Below are 18,358 nucleotides of genomic sequence, written 5' to 3' on the forward strand. Positions count from 1 at the left end.
GATATCTTGAAATGCAGACACAATTATTTTTAAGATATTTGAATATAGTAATAATTAATTACATTTATATAGCGCTTTCCTCAGTACTCAAAGCGCGATCCACACAGGGAGGAACCGGGAAGCGAACCCACAATCTTCCACAGTCTCCTCACTGCAAAGCAGCAGCACTACCACTGAAAATGTATTTGAGATATCTCAAAATGTATTGCAGATATCTTAAAATGTGAAGGAAATTATTTTAAGATATCTCAAAGCGAGTTTCAGATATCTTAAAAAGTAAATTACATTTTAAGATATTTGAAATTCGTTTTGAGATATCTCCAAATGTTATTTCGACTTGCCATAAATATGCAAGCTTTCGAGAAAACTCAGGCCACATCTTCAGGCAAAATGTAATATAGACACTAAGACAGATACAACATCGTACACGAGCTGGAACAAACCATATTGAATACAAAATCTGTTGCAGCATTTGGCCACCGTAGTTTAAATAAACTGTAGAGGTTTACCAATAAAAAAAATCATTTATGCGCCACCATGTAGTAAACGCTATCCATCCATTATCCAACCCGCTATATCCTAACTACAGGGTCACGGGGGTCTGCTGGAGCCAATCCTAGCGAACACAGACAAGAGGCTCCACAGTGGCTGCAGCCAAACCCCTCTCAACACAGGGCGCAAGGCAGGAAACAAACCCCGGGCAGGGCGCCAGCCCACCGGAATAAACGTAATCTAACCGGGTAAACTGGATTAAACTTTTGCACAAATGGAGTTTGGGAATTGTAGTCCATTATCTTGCGCGCGTGTTTTAGACGGTTACTGCGCATGCTCGAAATAGAGCATCCTGGACTTTGCAGTTTTTAATGACTGTTTCCGGTTTCCACGTCAAAGTTTGAACAGCCCACCCCCGAATAAAAAAAAGTGTGACCAGGTAGTTGCACCTACAGAAGCGGTACATCGAGGACATCCAACAGAGACAACCAAGGGACAAAAAAGGAAAGGGGACTGTTTGAGGAAAACGTTTAAGAGATTTTGGCATCGCAGTTTACGACAAGATCGGATCCAGCGCGAAGGAAACAACGGTGGGTACCGCATTAAGTAACAAAGTAAAAAAAACAAAAAAACTTCCTGGTTTCGAGGAGAGCCTTTACTTTGACTCTGAGTAACTAATGTGCGCGACAGAGGCCGGGTGACAAACACACACACACACACACACACACACCTCTCTGTCATATCGTCGAAACTACTGCAACCTCGCACACTCCCTCGAATGGCAGTGCCGCCTAAAAAAAAATAAACTTCAAAAAAGCGTCAGCAAACTGAACAAAAAAACGAGACTTTTCTTACTTTGTGACTCAAGATCGTTGTTTAGGACTTTCGGTTCTCCTTTCGTGTAGTTTTTGAACTTGGATGTTGTTGCCGGCTCCTACAACATACACACGTAAACCGGCAATGGTCAAGTGAACGAATGATGTTGTGTCGTTTGGGGGGGGACATGAGTAGTCTAACGATGGACTTGAATGATGTATAAAGTGGGCGGCAAGGCAGCAGAGTACAGGACAGCTGCTTCACAGATCCACCCGTCCGGGGTTCAAATCCCAAGTCCGTTCACTGTCAGGTCATGTTAATAGGTGGCACTAAATTGGCCATCATGGAAGTGTGTGTGCCCCACGATGGACTGGCATCCCGTCCAGAGATACTGGGATAGGCAGTATTGTGTGACCCTTAACTGGCTCAAACAGGGTTATGAATGTTGTTATATAATGTCAAAAAATACAAAGTTTAAAATGTTTCAGATCACTGCATTGCCTCCCAGTAGTGATAACATATTGATGCATGTCTACAGAATAGTTAACAAGTCAGCACCTATGTATATGTTGGCACTTGTGAGGTCCTATGCTCCTACTGGAGCACTCGAGTCTGCTGTTGAACAGCATCTGGTGACAACACTAGGGTTGCCACCCGTCCTTTAAAATACGGAATCGTCCCGTATTTGAGAATGAAATTGCGCTTGGCCCCCAAGGGATATGGCCCCCGCTGCAGTATGCGTCCCTTATTTTTTTGTATTAAAAGTGGTAACCCTAGACACCACCTTTGTCTGCCATCAAGTCTCAATCCAGGCTCTTTTCATGTGTACCTTCTAGTTGGTGGAACAAGCTGACCCCCTCCATTCAAAATGCTGACTTCCTCAATGTGTTATAAGAAGCTTTTGAAGACTCTCTTGTTCCATGTATTCCTGTCTAACTGATGATGGATTCATTAGGTTTATATAACGAAGGAATTCAGTCCAGCTTGCATTACGTTCTGAGCTCTTCACTTGTGTATACATGTTTTGTTCATTTTGTACTTTCTCGTGTATGAAGTATAGGGAAAGTATTGTAATCATTCAAAAATTCAAAAGATTTAGACCTTCCCGAGTCTGATTTATTTTCTTGTAGGTTAAGTATTGTAATGTGCAAAAATCAGATTCCGAGATTTTGAAAAATTTTGTTGTTTTAGACTTCCCTGAGTCTGAATATACCATTTTTGGAATTATGTCTCTGTATGTAAACACGATAACTTGTGTATGTTTTCAGTTACATCAACCAAATTTTGTATACAAGTATTAGGTACAAAACGTAGATTTCTGTCAACTTTTGAGCTATTTCTGTTAGCCAGACGTGGTACCTTTTTTATTCATGCAGCTGCATAGTCTGAGTTTGATTTGATTTGTCGTTGGTTCTTTAATGTACATAATATATAAATGTAATCATTGTCTTGCGGTTTACTCCTCAAATATCCATCACCATATCTGAGTATACACGAAAGTCTAGGGGAGGCCACTCCCGATTTTTGTGTTAATATTTTTGGTTATTTAGTTTCTGTACTTCGTCTTTTATGTTCCACATGACTTGTGGGTTGCTGCCCATTAGGTGGGGCCACCTGCCCATCACTGCAAGGGACTGGGAAAACCCATAATCTCTTGCGGTTCATTGAATGTGCTCGGGGTGTGGTGTGTTTTGCCAGATTTGTGATTGTTCTTGTGCTCTTGTGATGTTTGATCATTCTTTGAATTGTGTATTGGGGCTTACCCGCCTCTGGTAATGACTTACAAACCTCTGTGAGACATAGACACTATCGGGTGACCTGAAATGAAGACTGGACTCCTTTGGTGTCTCTTCAGAGAATCCTTGGGTAATTGCTCATGGAGTCCCGAGTGAGGCTCATGACCTGCATTGTGAGGGACTGTCAGTTACCGACTACAGCCATGTGGCTCGATTCCCTGAAGGTAATCAGCTCACAGGACACTCGTTGTGGATCCGAGTGGCTGGACCAGGCCTAGGGGATGCCCATGTGACACCTGGCTGTGGCAGATAGATGGTCATTTCTTTGGGGAATTGGACTGCATGTTTGCCTGGGGGGATGCCAACCAGGATTCCAAGCTGTTTTGTCATGGGGTGGGTGCAGCAACATGCTATACCAGTGCATGCTCCCCATCCTGACCTGACCTGACCTGGATTGCCTTTCCAGGCAACTCCTTTTGCCTCTTGTGCTCCTTGGAGCTTAATTGCACTGCAGAGCATTTTGTGTAAAAAATAAATGGCTTTATTTATAAAGATTCTTTGTAACTAGCCAGGGTTTGAAGGTTCCCAACACCACAGTGGGCATTTTTGAGTAATTCTGGGACTTAGGAACACTCTAGTTCATGGGTGCCCAGTGTGTCGATCGCAATCAACTAGTAGATCGCAAAGGTAGTGCTGGTAGATCGCGTTGCATTCAAAAAATTTTTTTTTAAAAGTTAGTCTATCATATATCCTCCCTATGGCATTTGCCACTTGATTGACATACAGGGTGGCCAGTCTGAGATCTCCTTTCTTCTACCACACTGGTCATCCTGCACTCACGATCAAACGCACAAGCTACTGCAAAACTCTGGCTGTGATTTAGTTAGCCTTCCAATTTATATCGACTAAAGAAGGGATTTAAAAAAAAATTGTTTGGGGAGGGTATGGGCTGAATGTGGAATTGGAAGAAGATTTTTTTCTCACAATGTCACAATCGAAGTGCGTTTGTCTGATCTGTCAATCTATCATTGCTATTCCAAAGAAGGAAAGTGTGGAAAGCCATTTTCGAACTGTTCATAAAAACTACAAAACTGACGTCCTTCCAAAAAGCGATCTGAGAAAGAGAAAGGAGAGAGAACTAAAATCGCAGTTAATTGGACAGCCGTCATTTTTCACTCGGCTGAATTCAAAACTTATTTATGCGAGTCAGCCTTTTCCCATATGACAATTATTAAATCCAAATACTGTAGTGACCAGTATGTCTACTAGGACTAGATGTTTTAATCCCTTTGTAATCAGGACAGCACTGATTTCTTAGGTAGGACCGGAGGTGTCTTCATGGGTTTTCATCTGGCAGTGTTACTGTCCTCCAGTACGACACATCATCAGTTGTGTACCCGGAGGTCATTGGGTGTTTCGGCCTTTATCACAATACACCCTCGCCCAAGGACGGCTTACCACAGGCTGATCAGACCTGGGTGTGTGCCGTGCTGGAGGCTCCATGAGCAGCCCATACGGTCTCATTCCGCTTCAGCCACAACCAATGGCTGCTTCTTATGGTGGTATCTGCCAGCTCCTTGATGGTCTTCCGCTGAGCCTGCCCACTGACTCCTACCTCCTTCAGCACCCTCGTGGTGGAACTAGCTACAAAATCCCTGCAGCCCACCTCCACTGGATGCACAGACACTTTCCAGCCCGGACCTCTGCCTCATCTGCCAAGTTTGTATATCGCAGCTTTTTCCTTTCGAATGCCTCATCGATGGCTTCCTCCCATGGGACTGTCGGCTCCACAATGAACAGACGTCGACAGGATTTAGACCAAAGGACCAGGTCTGGCCGCAGGTTTGTTATTACGATTTTAGGTGGGAAAGTTAGTCTTTGATTTAAATCCACTTGCATTTCCCAGTCTCGGGCTGCATTCAGTGGACATGCGACTGGAGACGCTCTTTTGGCTGGCTGCTTCTCCCCCTCACAGACAAAAGATGTTCGTTGCCAAGAGGCAGTCTCAGCTTCCAAGGGTATGGTGTTGGTAGTTACCCTCTTAATCTCCAGTGCAGCTGCCAAGCTCCTCAACACTTGGTTGTGACGCCAGGTGTATCTGCCTTGGGTAAGGCTCGTCTTGCAACCCACCAGGATGTGTTTAAGAGTTGCTGGGGCAGCACACTGGAGACAGGCCGGATCCTCTCCAAACCAAAGATGCAAGTTTGTTGGAGAGGGCAGGACATCATATGTGGCTCTGATGGTAAAGCTCAGCATATTGGACTCTATGTTCCACAGCTCGCTCCAAGTGATCTTTCTCCTCTCTACCCCATCCCACTTCATCCAGCGGCCTTGCTTGGCTTGTGACACAGCCTTAGCACATCGGTCTCCATCCTCCTGGTGGCACACCTCCTTTATCACCAGGTGTTGCCGTTCTAACGGGTTAGCCTTCTGCAATGTGGCTGTTGTACTCAGGCCTAGGCCCCCTCTGCTGGTTTGGACTTGTCCCACTATATCCCGATGTTTCAGGGCAGCCTTTGCCTGTGCCACTGCTGCTCCTGGCCTCCACCTCCTCCCTGTTACTAAGGTTGGAGCAGCGCCTCTGACCAAGGGATCTATGGATTCCGTGAGGGTCATTTCAAGCCTTGCTTTGCAGCATTTGTACTCTTCTACCAGGCTTGATATTGGAAGAGAGAGCACTCCGTTGCCATATAGGCCTATGCTACTGAGGCATCTGGGTAATCCAAGCCACCTCCGCACCTGCGCATTCACCAGCCTCTCCAGCCGCTTGGCATGGGATAGGGTGACCTCATAGATGGAAATTGGCCACATGAGGCGGGGCAACAATCCAAACTGAAAGCACCAGAGCTTCAGCTTCCCTGGGAGAGCAGTATGGTTAGTTTGCTTTAGGCTGCTGATAGTGTCCTACCTGAGTTGTTTCACCTGTTTGGAGTCAAATGTATTGAATTGCTATTGTGCTATAATGGTTGTTCAGTTATGCAAGGTATGACAACATACATTTTATGTATAAAGTATACTCAGAGTGTGTGTGTGTGTGTGTGTGTGTGTGTGTATATATATATATATATATATATATATATATATATATATATATTGTGACGGACAGCGGGTCCCATGCCCGGCCGGGACGCCTCTGCTGCATACGTCCCGGGGGAGCCATCATGGACATTGCAGTACCTTCCCCGGGACGCTTGGGGGCAGTCTCCCTGGCCGTGAATCCCTCCTCAATCTCCCCCGTGGCTCCATGGGACATAGAGTCCACCACAGCAGCCCGGTTGGGAGATGGGGTGGCCGCTAGGGGGTGCTGCGGAGAACCAGCCACCACGGTGGACGGTTTATCAGCCCCACCCGGAGGTGCAATTAAGAGCAGCTGGTCAGGCACCTGGAACACTTGCGGGTGGGGTATAAAAGGGCCTGCCTCCCAGCAATCGGGGCCAGAATCGGGAGGAAGAGGACGAGGTTGCCTGGGAGGAGTGGTGGAGGAAGGAAGCGTTTGGTTTGTGTGGGTTTTTGTGCTTGGACTGTGTTGGGCCTGTGGGACACGGGGAAGACGTGTGCCCACGGCTGAAGAAATACAATAAAAAGCCCTTGAGTGTGAACACGTGCCTCTGCGTAGTCTGTGCCAGGTCGGGCGCTATATAGCGCCTTATTCACAATATATATACACGTATATATAGCATTTTTAATGTAGGTAATTTATTTTGACCTGATCATTTTAGAAGTAGTTCGCAAGCCGAAAAAGTGTGGGCACCCCTGCTCTAGTTCATAATAACATGTGATGATCGATTTTTGTAACTCTATCCAGTAGCTCTTGTGCCTAAACAGTCCCCCCTGGAGTGACGTTTGCCTGATTATGCTCACCTCTTTGGTATGTCACTTTGGATAAAAGAAACAAGTCTGAATTAGCTTAAGTCAGCATAAATTCAGATTTTTCATAAGAAATGTAATGCTGTGGTAGAAGTGCATAATAGACTAGAGCAGTTATGTCAAATATTTGAAATATTAAAATGTGTACTCAATTTAAATGTTCAAGGTCTAAAGATTATTGGTTGTAATAGAAATTTGTCATTTTTCTCCCTTTGATAGACGTCAATACAGGGCTAGATCTCTAGTAAAGGATCAAAATCAAAAATAACATCACATTCATAATCACTGACCTTAGAATAGTCTAAAACGATGTCCCACATGCTTATATTATGTTTAACCTTCTGGGAGTGGCACTTAGAAGCCTAGGACCACCAATAAAGAGTCAAATATATGACTATATTTGTGATCAGCAACCTCGAAATTACGTAAAGTGTCACTCCATGTGCCTATAATTTTTTTCAAAGTTTTGTGAAAAGAAGTAACGAAACCCCCTGGGGTCGGCTGATGTGGCCTGCTCAAATTGAAGTCCTTCAAATCATTTCTGCTGAATGCACCTATTGATTTACTCTTTATCAGAAGGGTGTAATTTTCTGCAGAAAATATGGTCCAATACGGGTCTATAAAGTCAGAAATAGGGGTGAATCCCATAAAGCTTGACGACCTGCATAACTAGACATCAAGACGAGTTGAATGGTTTATTCTGTCTGGGGGTTTTCTTGTACCAATGAGTCAGGAGGCGCTAGACAAAAAACAAGTGATTTCAAAGTGTTCATAATTGATTCTTATGAACTCAATACATTTAAATGTATATTGCATATTTTATATAAAATACATACAAAGTACTTTGCCAAATACTTACTTTGCTAAAGCTGATGTCGTATTACAAGACTTTTTGTCGTGGGTTATGTCAGATTTGCCAGTTGCAGTCACTGATCTCATCGCACCCCTGTGTCTAATCACACGACTGAAAATCACAGTCCATGTCACATTTACCGACTGACCACCACTCTTTCAGCAAAGTCGTGCTCGCCCCTTTTTCTAACAGCCAATAGCGTGTTGCCTGATGAAGCCAGTGCTGTATGAAGGGTTAACAGCTGCAGCAAGTTCAGAAGCAGTCTCTGCCCTTTATTTCATTTTTTCCTATTCTGTTATGGTATGTAAAATACAAGACATCAGGCAGACAACAACATTTATTTACATACTGTAGCACATTTTCATACAAACGATGTAGCTCAAAGTGTTTTACAAGGTGAAGAAAGAAAAAATAATACTAAGTTACAAAGAATAAAGTAAGGTCCGATGTCCACGAGGACAGAAAAAAAAAAAAAACTGCTGAGGGCTTGGGGGGGAAAAAAAATCTGCAAGGGTTCCGAAACCACGAGACCGCCCAGCCCACTCTGGGCTTTCTACCTAACATAAATGGTCTAAATCTGTCCTCATGGATTTCAGGGTTCTCTTCTATGTATGAGGCCTGACGGAGCCCGCGCTGTGTAAAACGTTAATAGCTGTAGTGCGTTCAGCCGCAGTCTTGGTGCTCCCCTTCTGTTTTACTACATAAGACACAAGACAAAAGAAAAGATGTGATTCTCTTCTGTTTATAAGGTTCAAAACTCCTACCTTCCTTATACCTCCTCACTACAGTCTGTGCATTGAACTTCCAGGTGAGCGTTCGTTGGTCATCAGCTCTCCGGTGTATACATCCTGCCCCTGTGACTAATGAGAAAATAAAATGGGTTTGATTTTGCCGTAGCCAATCGCAGACTAGTTGGTCTCAGCCGTTGGGTATGTCACATTAGGCGATCGGCTTGACGGGAGAGCACTGCTGAATGCCTGTGACTGGCTAAAACCATGTAAATGAAGGCTGCGACTGAAAATATGAATATATAAATATGCGACTGAAAAGCTTCAATATATCCAAAATAGTGCTGCAAGAATCCTACTAAGAGTAAGGAAATTCAAACATATTACTCCCATCCTCAAATCACTTCATTGGCTCCCTGTTTCCTTCCGGATTGAGTACAAAATTCTTCTACTGACCCACAGATGTATCTACGGCCAGGCACCTTCTTACCTTCAGGATTTGATTCACTTAAAAACTTCCAATCGGATCCTCAGATCATCTGGCAGCATGCAGCTTCATACTCCCCTTACTAAGCTCCGTACTATGGGGGGTCGAGCTTTTTGCTCTGCTGCCCCACAGCTCTGGAATCAGCTCCCTGTTGAACTGAGAAATACACAAAACCTGGACATTTTTAAAGCAAATTTGAAGACTTTTTTATTTAGGAAAGCATATAATTGCTGTGATTGTTGATTTAATCTAGTCTTTTAAACTTTTAAATTTTGTGGTTATTGCTTTTGTTGTAGCACTTTGAGATCTTATCAATGAAAAGTGCGTTATAAATAAAATCTTCTATTATTATTATTATTATTATTATTAAAATTGCTGGGAAGGAAAGCTGTTTAATGTTGCTAACCTGTTGGTTAGATAGTTAAATACAGTCTGATCTATTGATGCACTATATGGTGGGCTGGCGCCCTGCCCAAGGTTTGTTTCCTGCCTTGTGCCCCGTGATGGCTGGGATTGGCTCCAGCAGACCCCCGTGACCCTGTAATTAGGATACAGTGGGTTGGGTGATGGATGGATGGATGTATGTAACTAGCATTCTTAAAAATCCAATAGAGTATGGAAGGTACTATTAGTCAAGTCAAGTCGGGGACCCGCACCCACCACACGACGAAACAACTCTACTAATAGTCATCCTTATTAACTCTTTCAGGGCTGATGTCGACTTTTGTTGAAAGGAGGAGTTGACGATGGTAATCGACTGTAAACGTTGACAAAACCAACTGTTCTGTTTAGTTGGTCTCTCGTTGCTAGAAAGAAAGTTAGATTCATTGGCTTGACCGAGATTCCTGCACTCGCGTGAATAGCAAGGCGCCAACAATGGCAAAAGAGATGGAGAGATCAAAGCGGATGCGGAAAGCAAAATACTCTGCGGACGACGTTTCGCTTATTCTTATCTCTGAACTGGACTAATTCAGATTTACAAGTGATTGAAAATAAATCTAAGGTTCCAGCTTCAGCTGATTGGTCCCCAGCTAATTGTGGTACTGATAATGTTCGCCAGGTAGGACTGCCAGTTAACAATGATGAGAGGTAGAAACCAGATTACAATGACACTGCGACTGCTGCACATTCTTTGCAAATTGGCAGCCACAGCACACAGCAACAGACATTTTATGTTGATTTCTGTGTGAAACCATTGCTTTTCAGAAAGTGTCTTTGGGGAAAAAATATTCAGCCCTCAAAGAGTTAATAACTACTTTTGGTGTGCCATGAATTACTTTACACTTTAAGACCAATAATCCATTTTATTTTTGAAGTTTTTGAGTTATTGCTGACCACAGTCCTTCTCCTCCATAGATGTCAACACATGGCAGGAGCATTCTTCCACTAACTGGTGTGGCATGGACGTCAAATCCTCAGACTTGTCCCAAAGATTACAAAGTGGTAAGTGTTCACTTTAGGGAACTGAGTGGTGGAAGTATAATAAACTGACACTTTTCTATTTGCCTGAGTGTTTAATAATTGCTGCTGTGTTTTTGGAGCCATTTTGTTATGGTCATTTGTTCATCCATTCTGAAAAGCTTCTGGTACTTCACAGCATTATATATTAACACAATACTTTTTCCTTCCTTTATTCAGATTTCCAATACCCATGATGGATCAAGCGCAAACTTTGGCAAAGGATTTGGGATCAAATCAGGCTATTACCTCTGTTACACCATGACGGTAGGAGAAAGCAGTTTTATTGACTCAGGATCACTGCTGATGTTCTTAATGGTTTTAATCTCTTAAATCATTACACTCTCATTTATTTGTGTCTTTCCTAAAGTGAACAGGAGGTCCTCCACCCCACTTACTGCAGTGTTCATTTAACTTTGATGTGCAATTCCTGTCCAGTCACTGCTCTTTTGACTTGGTAGATCCTCATCAGCACCATCCATTTTGTTTAGCATCGACGAAGCAACAGCGGACACACAGGTTTTTTCCAATTCTTTTGGTTACAGTTGTAAGTTCAGCCTCAAAAGAAGCGACACCTACAATTCATTGGTCATTGTGAAGATGTTGCTTGTACGTTCGCCAGCATCAGACTATAGCAGAGTTTCCCTGCTCCCTAATCCCAAAGCAATGATGGTAAAAGAGTAAATCAAGAAAAAAAGAATGTAGTTTTACCATTCGCAATGGTTACACAAACAATAATGATTTACTTATAGTAAGGTTATCAAAAAGGTGACGGGGAAAACGATCGTTGACCCCCTACTTTCCATGTATACCCTCCTGAACCATCTAATGAATTCTCCCCCATCCAAAACATGCACATAAAACCATTAATACGGATGTACAAACATGAAGAAAAAAAAAAAACTACAGTATATTGATTGCAGTTTAAAGATATGAGGGCAGAAAAGTTCTTTTCCTTTAGATCAGGGGTGTCCAACTCTGGTCCTGGTGGGCCGCAGGGGCTGCAGGTTTTCATTCTAACCAGCTTCTTAATTAGTGAGCCGTTTTTGTTGCTGGTGAACTTGTTTTGCCTTTGTTTTAATTGACGTGACTCAGACCCCTTAGTTGTTTCTTTTTCCTTAATGAGCAGCCAAACAATAATGAGACACAAAAGAAGCCTCCACATCACCTGATAATAAAGAAAGCTGAAGGTCTCCGTCACATTGGTCTGCTCAGGTCACCAGAACATCTTCACGGTGGTCTTAGAAAAAACAGAAAATCAACAGTTGGCTGAGGCAGAATGAGAGGAGCAACAAGTCATGATATTCAATAACGGCTTTAATTTAACAGCAAGAATTGGCTTCTCATTAAGAAACTGGTTAGAGTGAAATTGGCAGGAGTTTGACGTTCCAGTTTAGCTGGTCATCTGTTGGCTCATTTCACATTTCATTTCTGTTTGGCTGCCATTTAATTAAGAAACGAATCAATTCAAGAGGACTGAATCCTTTAAAACAGGGCTATTAAAAGGGAAGGGAAAAGGAGTTAATTAGCCGTGAAAACTTCTCACTGATTAGGAAAAGGGTTCGAATAAAAACATGCGGCCCACCAGGACCGGAGTTGGACACCCCTGCTTTAGAAGCAGAGGTTTTGGAATCGGATGATGGCCATCAAATGTATATATTCTGCTCGGCACTATCCTAATTAAATGAAAAACCGGTTTGACTCACCAGATGGGTCAACCTGAGAATGAATGGCAAAGTCCCAAATTCCCTCCTCCACCAAACAGCAGCTGCCCCTGCCGTGAAGTTCTTCTGGGTTTTCCTAATTATCTCAGATAGCTACCTTCTTGTTCTGTCTCCTGCAATTCTCCCTCTTAAAAGCCGGATTTTTCCTGCTAGAAATGCCACATCATTTCCTTTGTTGCTTTGGCAACTTGATGTTAACCTGACTTGGGGTCCTCCAACTTAGCCTTCTAATGACTGCATGAATTCTGCAAGCCCTCTGAATAACTGTACAGTGACGCCGACCAGAGAGAAGATTAACTAGTATTTTCCCCTCATCCCATGTGGCCTTGTCACGCCAGTTATCTAGTGACTTGTATTGTTCCCGTAATGTTAAGGTCACACTATTCAAGACTTGAACACCTTCACTTGATAAGAAAGGAAAGAAAAGCAAGATGATCATCTTGATTTTTTTTTTTTAAATCACTGTGCTGTAGAAAATATTGATTGGTGGTGTCATGTTGTAGTACAGTAAAACAGCCGTGGAAAAGAAGGACCAATTAAGCAGTTGTGACATCTGTTTGAAAAAAATCTGATATCTGACATACACAGAGATCTATTCCAAGTTCATAATAAAGCCTGTGCTGTTTATTGAGGATTCCAGCCATCATAAGCGCATACTGTTGTCCCTTCCATGGCCTTGCAGACTCTTTTCCATCGTCTCACCTCAGCACAGTAGGTTCCAAAATAATTAGCCCTCCACCGATTGGCATTTGTCACACATTATCCAAGTGCTGTCCTTTAACACCGAGATTGTCCTATTTAATACGTGAGCACGTTATTCCACATGATACCTTTGTGCATTGCTGTATTGCATTCTGTAGTCCCTGTTGGTAGGTACATTTGTTTATTGGCCATTTTTATTTTGATCTATTCACCTTTTTGTCTTACTTTGTTTCTGGAAAGAACAAAGAATTTCAATGTGCTAGTTTCGGATATCAGATAAAACTATAACCTCTTCCATCCAGACACTGCTAGGGTTTTAGCTAACATAAATAAGACATGATTTCACTGCCATCACACTTCAAGCTGCAGCTATTAATTTATGTATTATCTCAGTAAAACAGACAGATAGATAGCACTTTATTGATCCCTGCGGGGAAATTCGCTTGCTCCGGCAGCAACATAAAGCATCGTGCAAAACAGTTCAGAAATCTGTTACGTAAGTGTAAGCCTCAAAACTCTTTACTCCTTATACCCAGCGTACCTTTTAATGTGCCGTTTCCCTAAAGAAACACTGTTCAAATACCAGTGTGTCTGCTGAAGATGGCATAATAGGAGGAGGCATTATACAGGCAGCGGTGGGCAAAAAAGAGCCACATTAGTGTTGGAATGAGCAGGTGGGTAAAGGTGCTCCAGGACAATGTATCATGAAGAGCTCGGGGCAGCATTGAGCATAAGGGTCTCCAATTTTGCCATCTTGTTCTGTTCTGCCACAGTCTCTAGTCACTGCAGGGCCAGTCCTGTAATGCAATTGGTATTCTACTGCCCCCTGCAGACTGCAGCACTGAACAGGACATTTTGGAAGTATGGAACATCTCCGGCGTCTTGTTCCACACAATAAAGGACCTAATAATAATAATAATTCTTTACATTTATATAGCGCTTTTCTCACTACACCTTAGATGGTAGAGCGATGCTGCTGTACACCTTTATGTACTGCAGGTCTGTGTTGACCACCTGTTCCAGTCTACTGTTCGGATGAACTCTTAACTGATCTCAGGAGCTCCCTTGAATGCTGCAAGATCAGCTTTTTTGATTATACAACTTTCAATTCCAGGTGTCTCTTCCTGAACAACATGACATAGTCCATCACCAGAGTTACTGTTAAACTTCTGTAGGTGGCATTAATTAGACTTATACTTGAAAGCTGTGGTGCAAAGTGTGAAGAGAAATGTCTAAATTATTGGCTGTTAGATGGAGAGACCTGAATCTCACACCTATCACTACAATAAATACATTTTAGAGCTGTGCTGTGAGGCACCAGACCAAATCACATCTCCTAGAGCAGTGGTTCAACAACTCTTGGGGATGTCATGTGACTCATTTTGATAAGGGATTTGTGGATGGATGCATCTGTTATTTTTTAAGTCATGCTATGTTGTCCAGTATACTTTTAAGAAAACAATGAAAGCAGTGGATGCTGAATTTTAAAAATAATTTCTTTGTTATAATATGCCACTGTTTCAGGTGCAACAATTACTGGCTTAACCAGGGAGAGAGGGATATTCCGTGTGCAGCAGAGATTTAATTTTGTTTAATACCACAAAAGCAGACAAAAGTAATAAGGTTAATTATTGATATTTTAGTTATTCTTTTCAATATGAATTACATTTACAATTTTAGTCTCTCTCTTCAAAATGAGTTATATTTACCGTCATTTTATTTTTCCAGACCCAGAGTCCCACAGTGGTGGGTGACATTCAGCTCATATCGGAGAAGGAAGCCATTCCTCATGGATATACTTACGTTTCTGAATTCCTGGAAAACAGTAAGTTAAACCACGCTAAACTGGATTATATTTTATTGTTGCTATTAACCTCCCTTGCCATTCTTTCTGGATGTCAATCAATCAATCAATCAACATTTATTTATATAGCACATATTCATACAAAAAATGTAGCTCAAAGTGCTTTACAAAATGAATAGAAAAATAGAAGACACAATAAAAGATAAACATAAGTCAACATTAATTAACATAGAATAAGTAAGGTCCGATGGCCAGGGTGGACAGAAAAAACAACAAAAAAAAAAAAACTCCAAAGGCTGGAGAAAAAAATTGATGTATGGTTGAGTACTTACTGGTGTGGTTGCTGCTTCATGAAACCCCGTGCCAGTCTTTGCAGGTTCTGGCTTTAAAAAGCAAGGCAAAAAGTGTCACCTTACAAAGTCATAGGGTTTTCTTAATAGCATCATAGGCCCCTGAGCAAAGTAGTGCACTGGGGATCCTGTTTTGATACCAAAATAGAAACATACATTGGCATCAGAAACATCGTGGGCCCCCCAGTGCCCATACATTAAGACAGCACTGAGTACAAGGTAAACTTTATGACAAGTGAGTGAGTCAGTCAGTCAGTCGGTCATTTTCTAACCCACTTAGTGCTGAACAGGTTCACGGGGGTCTACTGGAGCCTGTCCCAGCTAGCATAGGGCGCAATACAGGATGAAACCCTGGACAGGGTGCATGTTTCTTAAAAAAAATATTGGTTCTTTCTGGTATTGGTATTTTTGAAGTTGTGTTTTTTTTCACATTTGGGCTCATCATGAATTTTCAGTTTAACTGGTATAGTTAAGTGATGTATTTATAAATCAAGTGGCAACACAACCAACTACAGTGTGTAGGAAAATTTAAAATAATAAAACTCTTATGGTTGTAGCCAGTGGAGCACTAGAAGGAACATTCAAACTTACTAAATATATCAACTTCAGAAGATATGCTTTCAGAGGCCTCTTTATGAGAAAGCAAAGATGGGACTAATCTTATCACAAATTCATCCCACTAACCACTCCGAGGAGTGTTCTTTGTTCTTAATAACTAGTACACGTTGAGTTTTCACATCCATTGGAAAGAAGGCTACAGAGCTGACTGGAAGCATCCTGGGGTAGAACATTGTCAATAATGTGAAAGTAAAACGCATCTGCAGCTGTTAAGCACTAAAATGGCTCTGTAATGTGCATACCCAGGATGAGAAACCAAACAATGAAAATGTGAGCGTCTGGAGTTTATCCTTAAGGTAACAATGGTACTTTGGTTTTTAGCTTATGTGGGAGCTGTGAGTCATCAGAACTAAATAATATGAGGCCACATCTGGAGTATTGTGTGCAGTTCTCGTCACCGTGCAGGTGCTGCCCAAAAAAGACATAGCAGCACTTGAAGGTGTGTGTAGAAGAGCAACCACGTGCATCCCAGCACTTAAGGACATGTCATACTCTGATAGAGTTAGACAATAAAACCTGTTTAGTCTCAGGAATAGGAAACTGGTGGTCAGAAAAGCAAAATGAGGTTACTGAGAGTGTTGAGGTGAAGGTGAGTCAGTGATGGGAATTTGAGAGATGTGTGTTGAAGGATTGCCCTGGGAGTTCTTGTATGCCAACTCTCTTCTTTTGATGGCAGAATTGAAGGAGGAGATACTGAAATGGAACGGTAGTTTGGAAGTGTAGGGTCTTGTTGAAGCAGACTGGCACAGGCACCCTTAACCCCAATGATGGCACTCGGCGTCTCAGGACAGACAGAAGATTCAGGCTTTATTGTACGGCGCACATACAGTCTTAATTCAGATGACTGGAGTCCTGAGCCTTAGGCATCTCTTATATTAACTCTTTGAGGGCTGAATATTTTTTCCCCAAAGACACTTTCTGAAAAGCAATGGTTTCACACAGAAATCAACATTAAATGTCTGTTGCTGTGTGCTGTGGCTGCCAATTTGCCAAGAATGTGCAGCAGGCTTGCTGCCAGGCCGTCACAGTCGCAGTGTCATTGTAATCTGGTTTCTACCTCTCATCATTGTTAACTGGCAGTCCTACCTGGCGAACATTATCAGTACCACAATTAGCTGGGGACCAATCAGCTGAAGCTGGAACCTTAGATTTATTTTCGATCACTTGTATCAAAATCCGACAAGTCATAGTCCAGTTCAGAGATAAGAATATGCGAAACGTCGTCCGCAGAGTATTTTGCTTTCCGCATCCGCTTTGATCTCTCGGCAGATGTCAGTGCCATTTTTGCCATTGTTGGCGCCTTGCTATTCACGCGAGTGCAGGAATCTCGGTCAAGCCAATGAATCTAACTTTCTTTCTAGCAACGAGAGATCAACTAAACATAACAGTTGGTTTTGTCACCGTTTACAGTCGATTACCATCGTCAACTCCTCCTTTCGACAAAAGTCGACATCAGCCCTGAAAAAGTTAATTATAATTATTATCATAGAAGCCATTATTCATCCTCCTATCATTCCACTTCTCTAATCCTGCCTCTTATTAATTCTACTAATATTTCATAGGTAAGGGGGTGTCAAACCTCTCTCTGTCCTTCATGCCTGTCTGACAAGGCATACCTGTACTCCCTACTAGGTTGGCGCTTGCTACCTTTATTTACAGCCAAAGAGTTCACATTCCCTCTCTAAGTGAGGGGCCCATCTTTCTCCAGCTCTCCTGCACGTCTAACCTTTGGCTTAATGAACTATTGATGGATTCTAGCTCATAGAGAATAATAAAAATAATGTAGGAATAAGCCTTTTCAATCCTAACTCTTACATCAAAATACTTAGTAAAATATAGTGCCTACTTTTCTCATGTGCTTATAATACTTTTCTAATACGTAGAGATTACCAATTTTAAGAATACATTTTTCTATAGTCTCAAGGTAAATGCAGAAATGAGCAAAGAGGTGGGCACATGGCCATGCAGAGTGAGTGGCGAAGGTGTTAGCAAAAACGATTTTTCAGAAGTTACTGCATAAATAGTGTTACAAGGGGTTGTCTACAGGCAACAAGTACCACCTTTGTTGTTAGGACATGTGTGAGGGGGTGCAGAATGCTGATAGATAGATAGATACTTTATTAATCCTAAGGGGAAATTCACATCATGTAGTAGATATAGTAATTTATGTAGTAGATGTAAATTTAAATATTGGAAATTAAGTTTTTTTGGAGAAATTAGTAAAGTTCTGCTGCTTAGGTGACATGATGAGTGCAGATGGAGATGTGGAAGAAATTCCCAGGGCTGCCTTCCCATTCTGACCTCTAAAAGAAGTTTCTCTGGTATTTAATGGAAAAGAATATGAAAGCTTTAAGCAGTGTACTCTATGGGAGTGAGATGATGAAGCACAGCTGGAAAGGACAGAGATGAGAATGATGAAGGCGGATGTGTGGAGTGTAACAGGGTGATATACTGAGCTATGAGAAGGACTTGCTGTGGATGTGACAGGCGTTGCACTGAGGAGAAATGGAAAGAGAGGCTGAAGACAGAGGATGATTTGGTGATGAGATGCACCATAATTGAGGTGGAGAAGATGAGGACATGACTGAAAACAAAGAAGTGGTGGTTGGTGTTGGCGTCGGAAGATTTGAAAAGAATGGTCTCACTACAAGGATGCAGTGCACCATGAAGCGTGTAAGAAAAGTATTTTGCAGGGGCTGCTGACTAACCTGGATAAACCTGGA

General features: G+C 42.2%; 1 protein-coding gene across 1 annotated transcript in view; it reads left to right on the forward strand.

Moving 5' to 3' along the window:
* Positions 1–873: 873 nt before the first annotated feature.
* mvb12a (multivesicular body subunit 12A) overlaps positions 874–18,358 on the forward strand; it is a 36,077-nt gene continuing 18,592 nt past the window's right edge. Inside the window, exons 1-4 of the mRNA XM_039770406.1 lie at positions 874–1,082; positions 10,336–10,422; positions 10,618–10,704; positions 14,592–14,688. Of these exons, the coding sequence (XP_039626340.1) occupies positions 10,336–10,422; positions 10,618–10,704; positions 14,592–14,688 (271 nt within the window). The 5' untranslated portion in view covers positions 874–1,082. The remainder of the gene's footprint in view (positions 1,083–10,335; positions 10,423–10,617; positions 10,705–14,591; positions 14,689–18,358) is intronic.

The sequence above is a fragment of the Polypterus senegalus genome, chromosome 12 (genome assembly GCF_016835505.1).
Source record: "Polypterus senegalus isolate Bchr_013 chromosome 12, ASM1683550v1, whole genome shotgun sequence".
Classification (NCBI taxonomy): Eukaryota; Metazoa; Chordata; class Cladistia; order Polypteriformes; family Polypteridae; genus Polypterus; species Polypterus senegalus.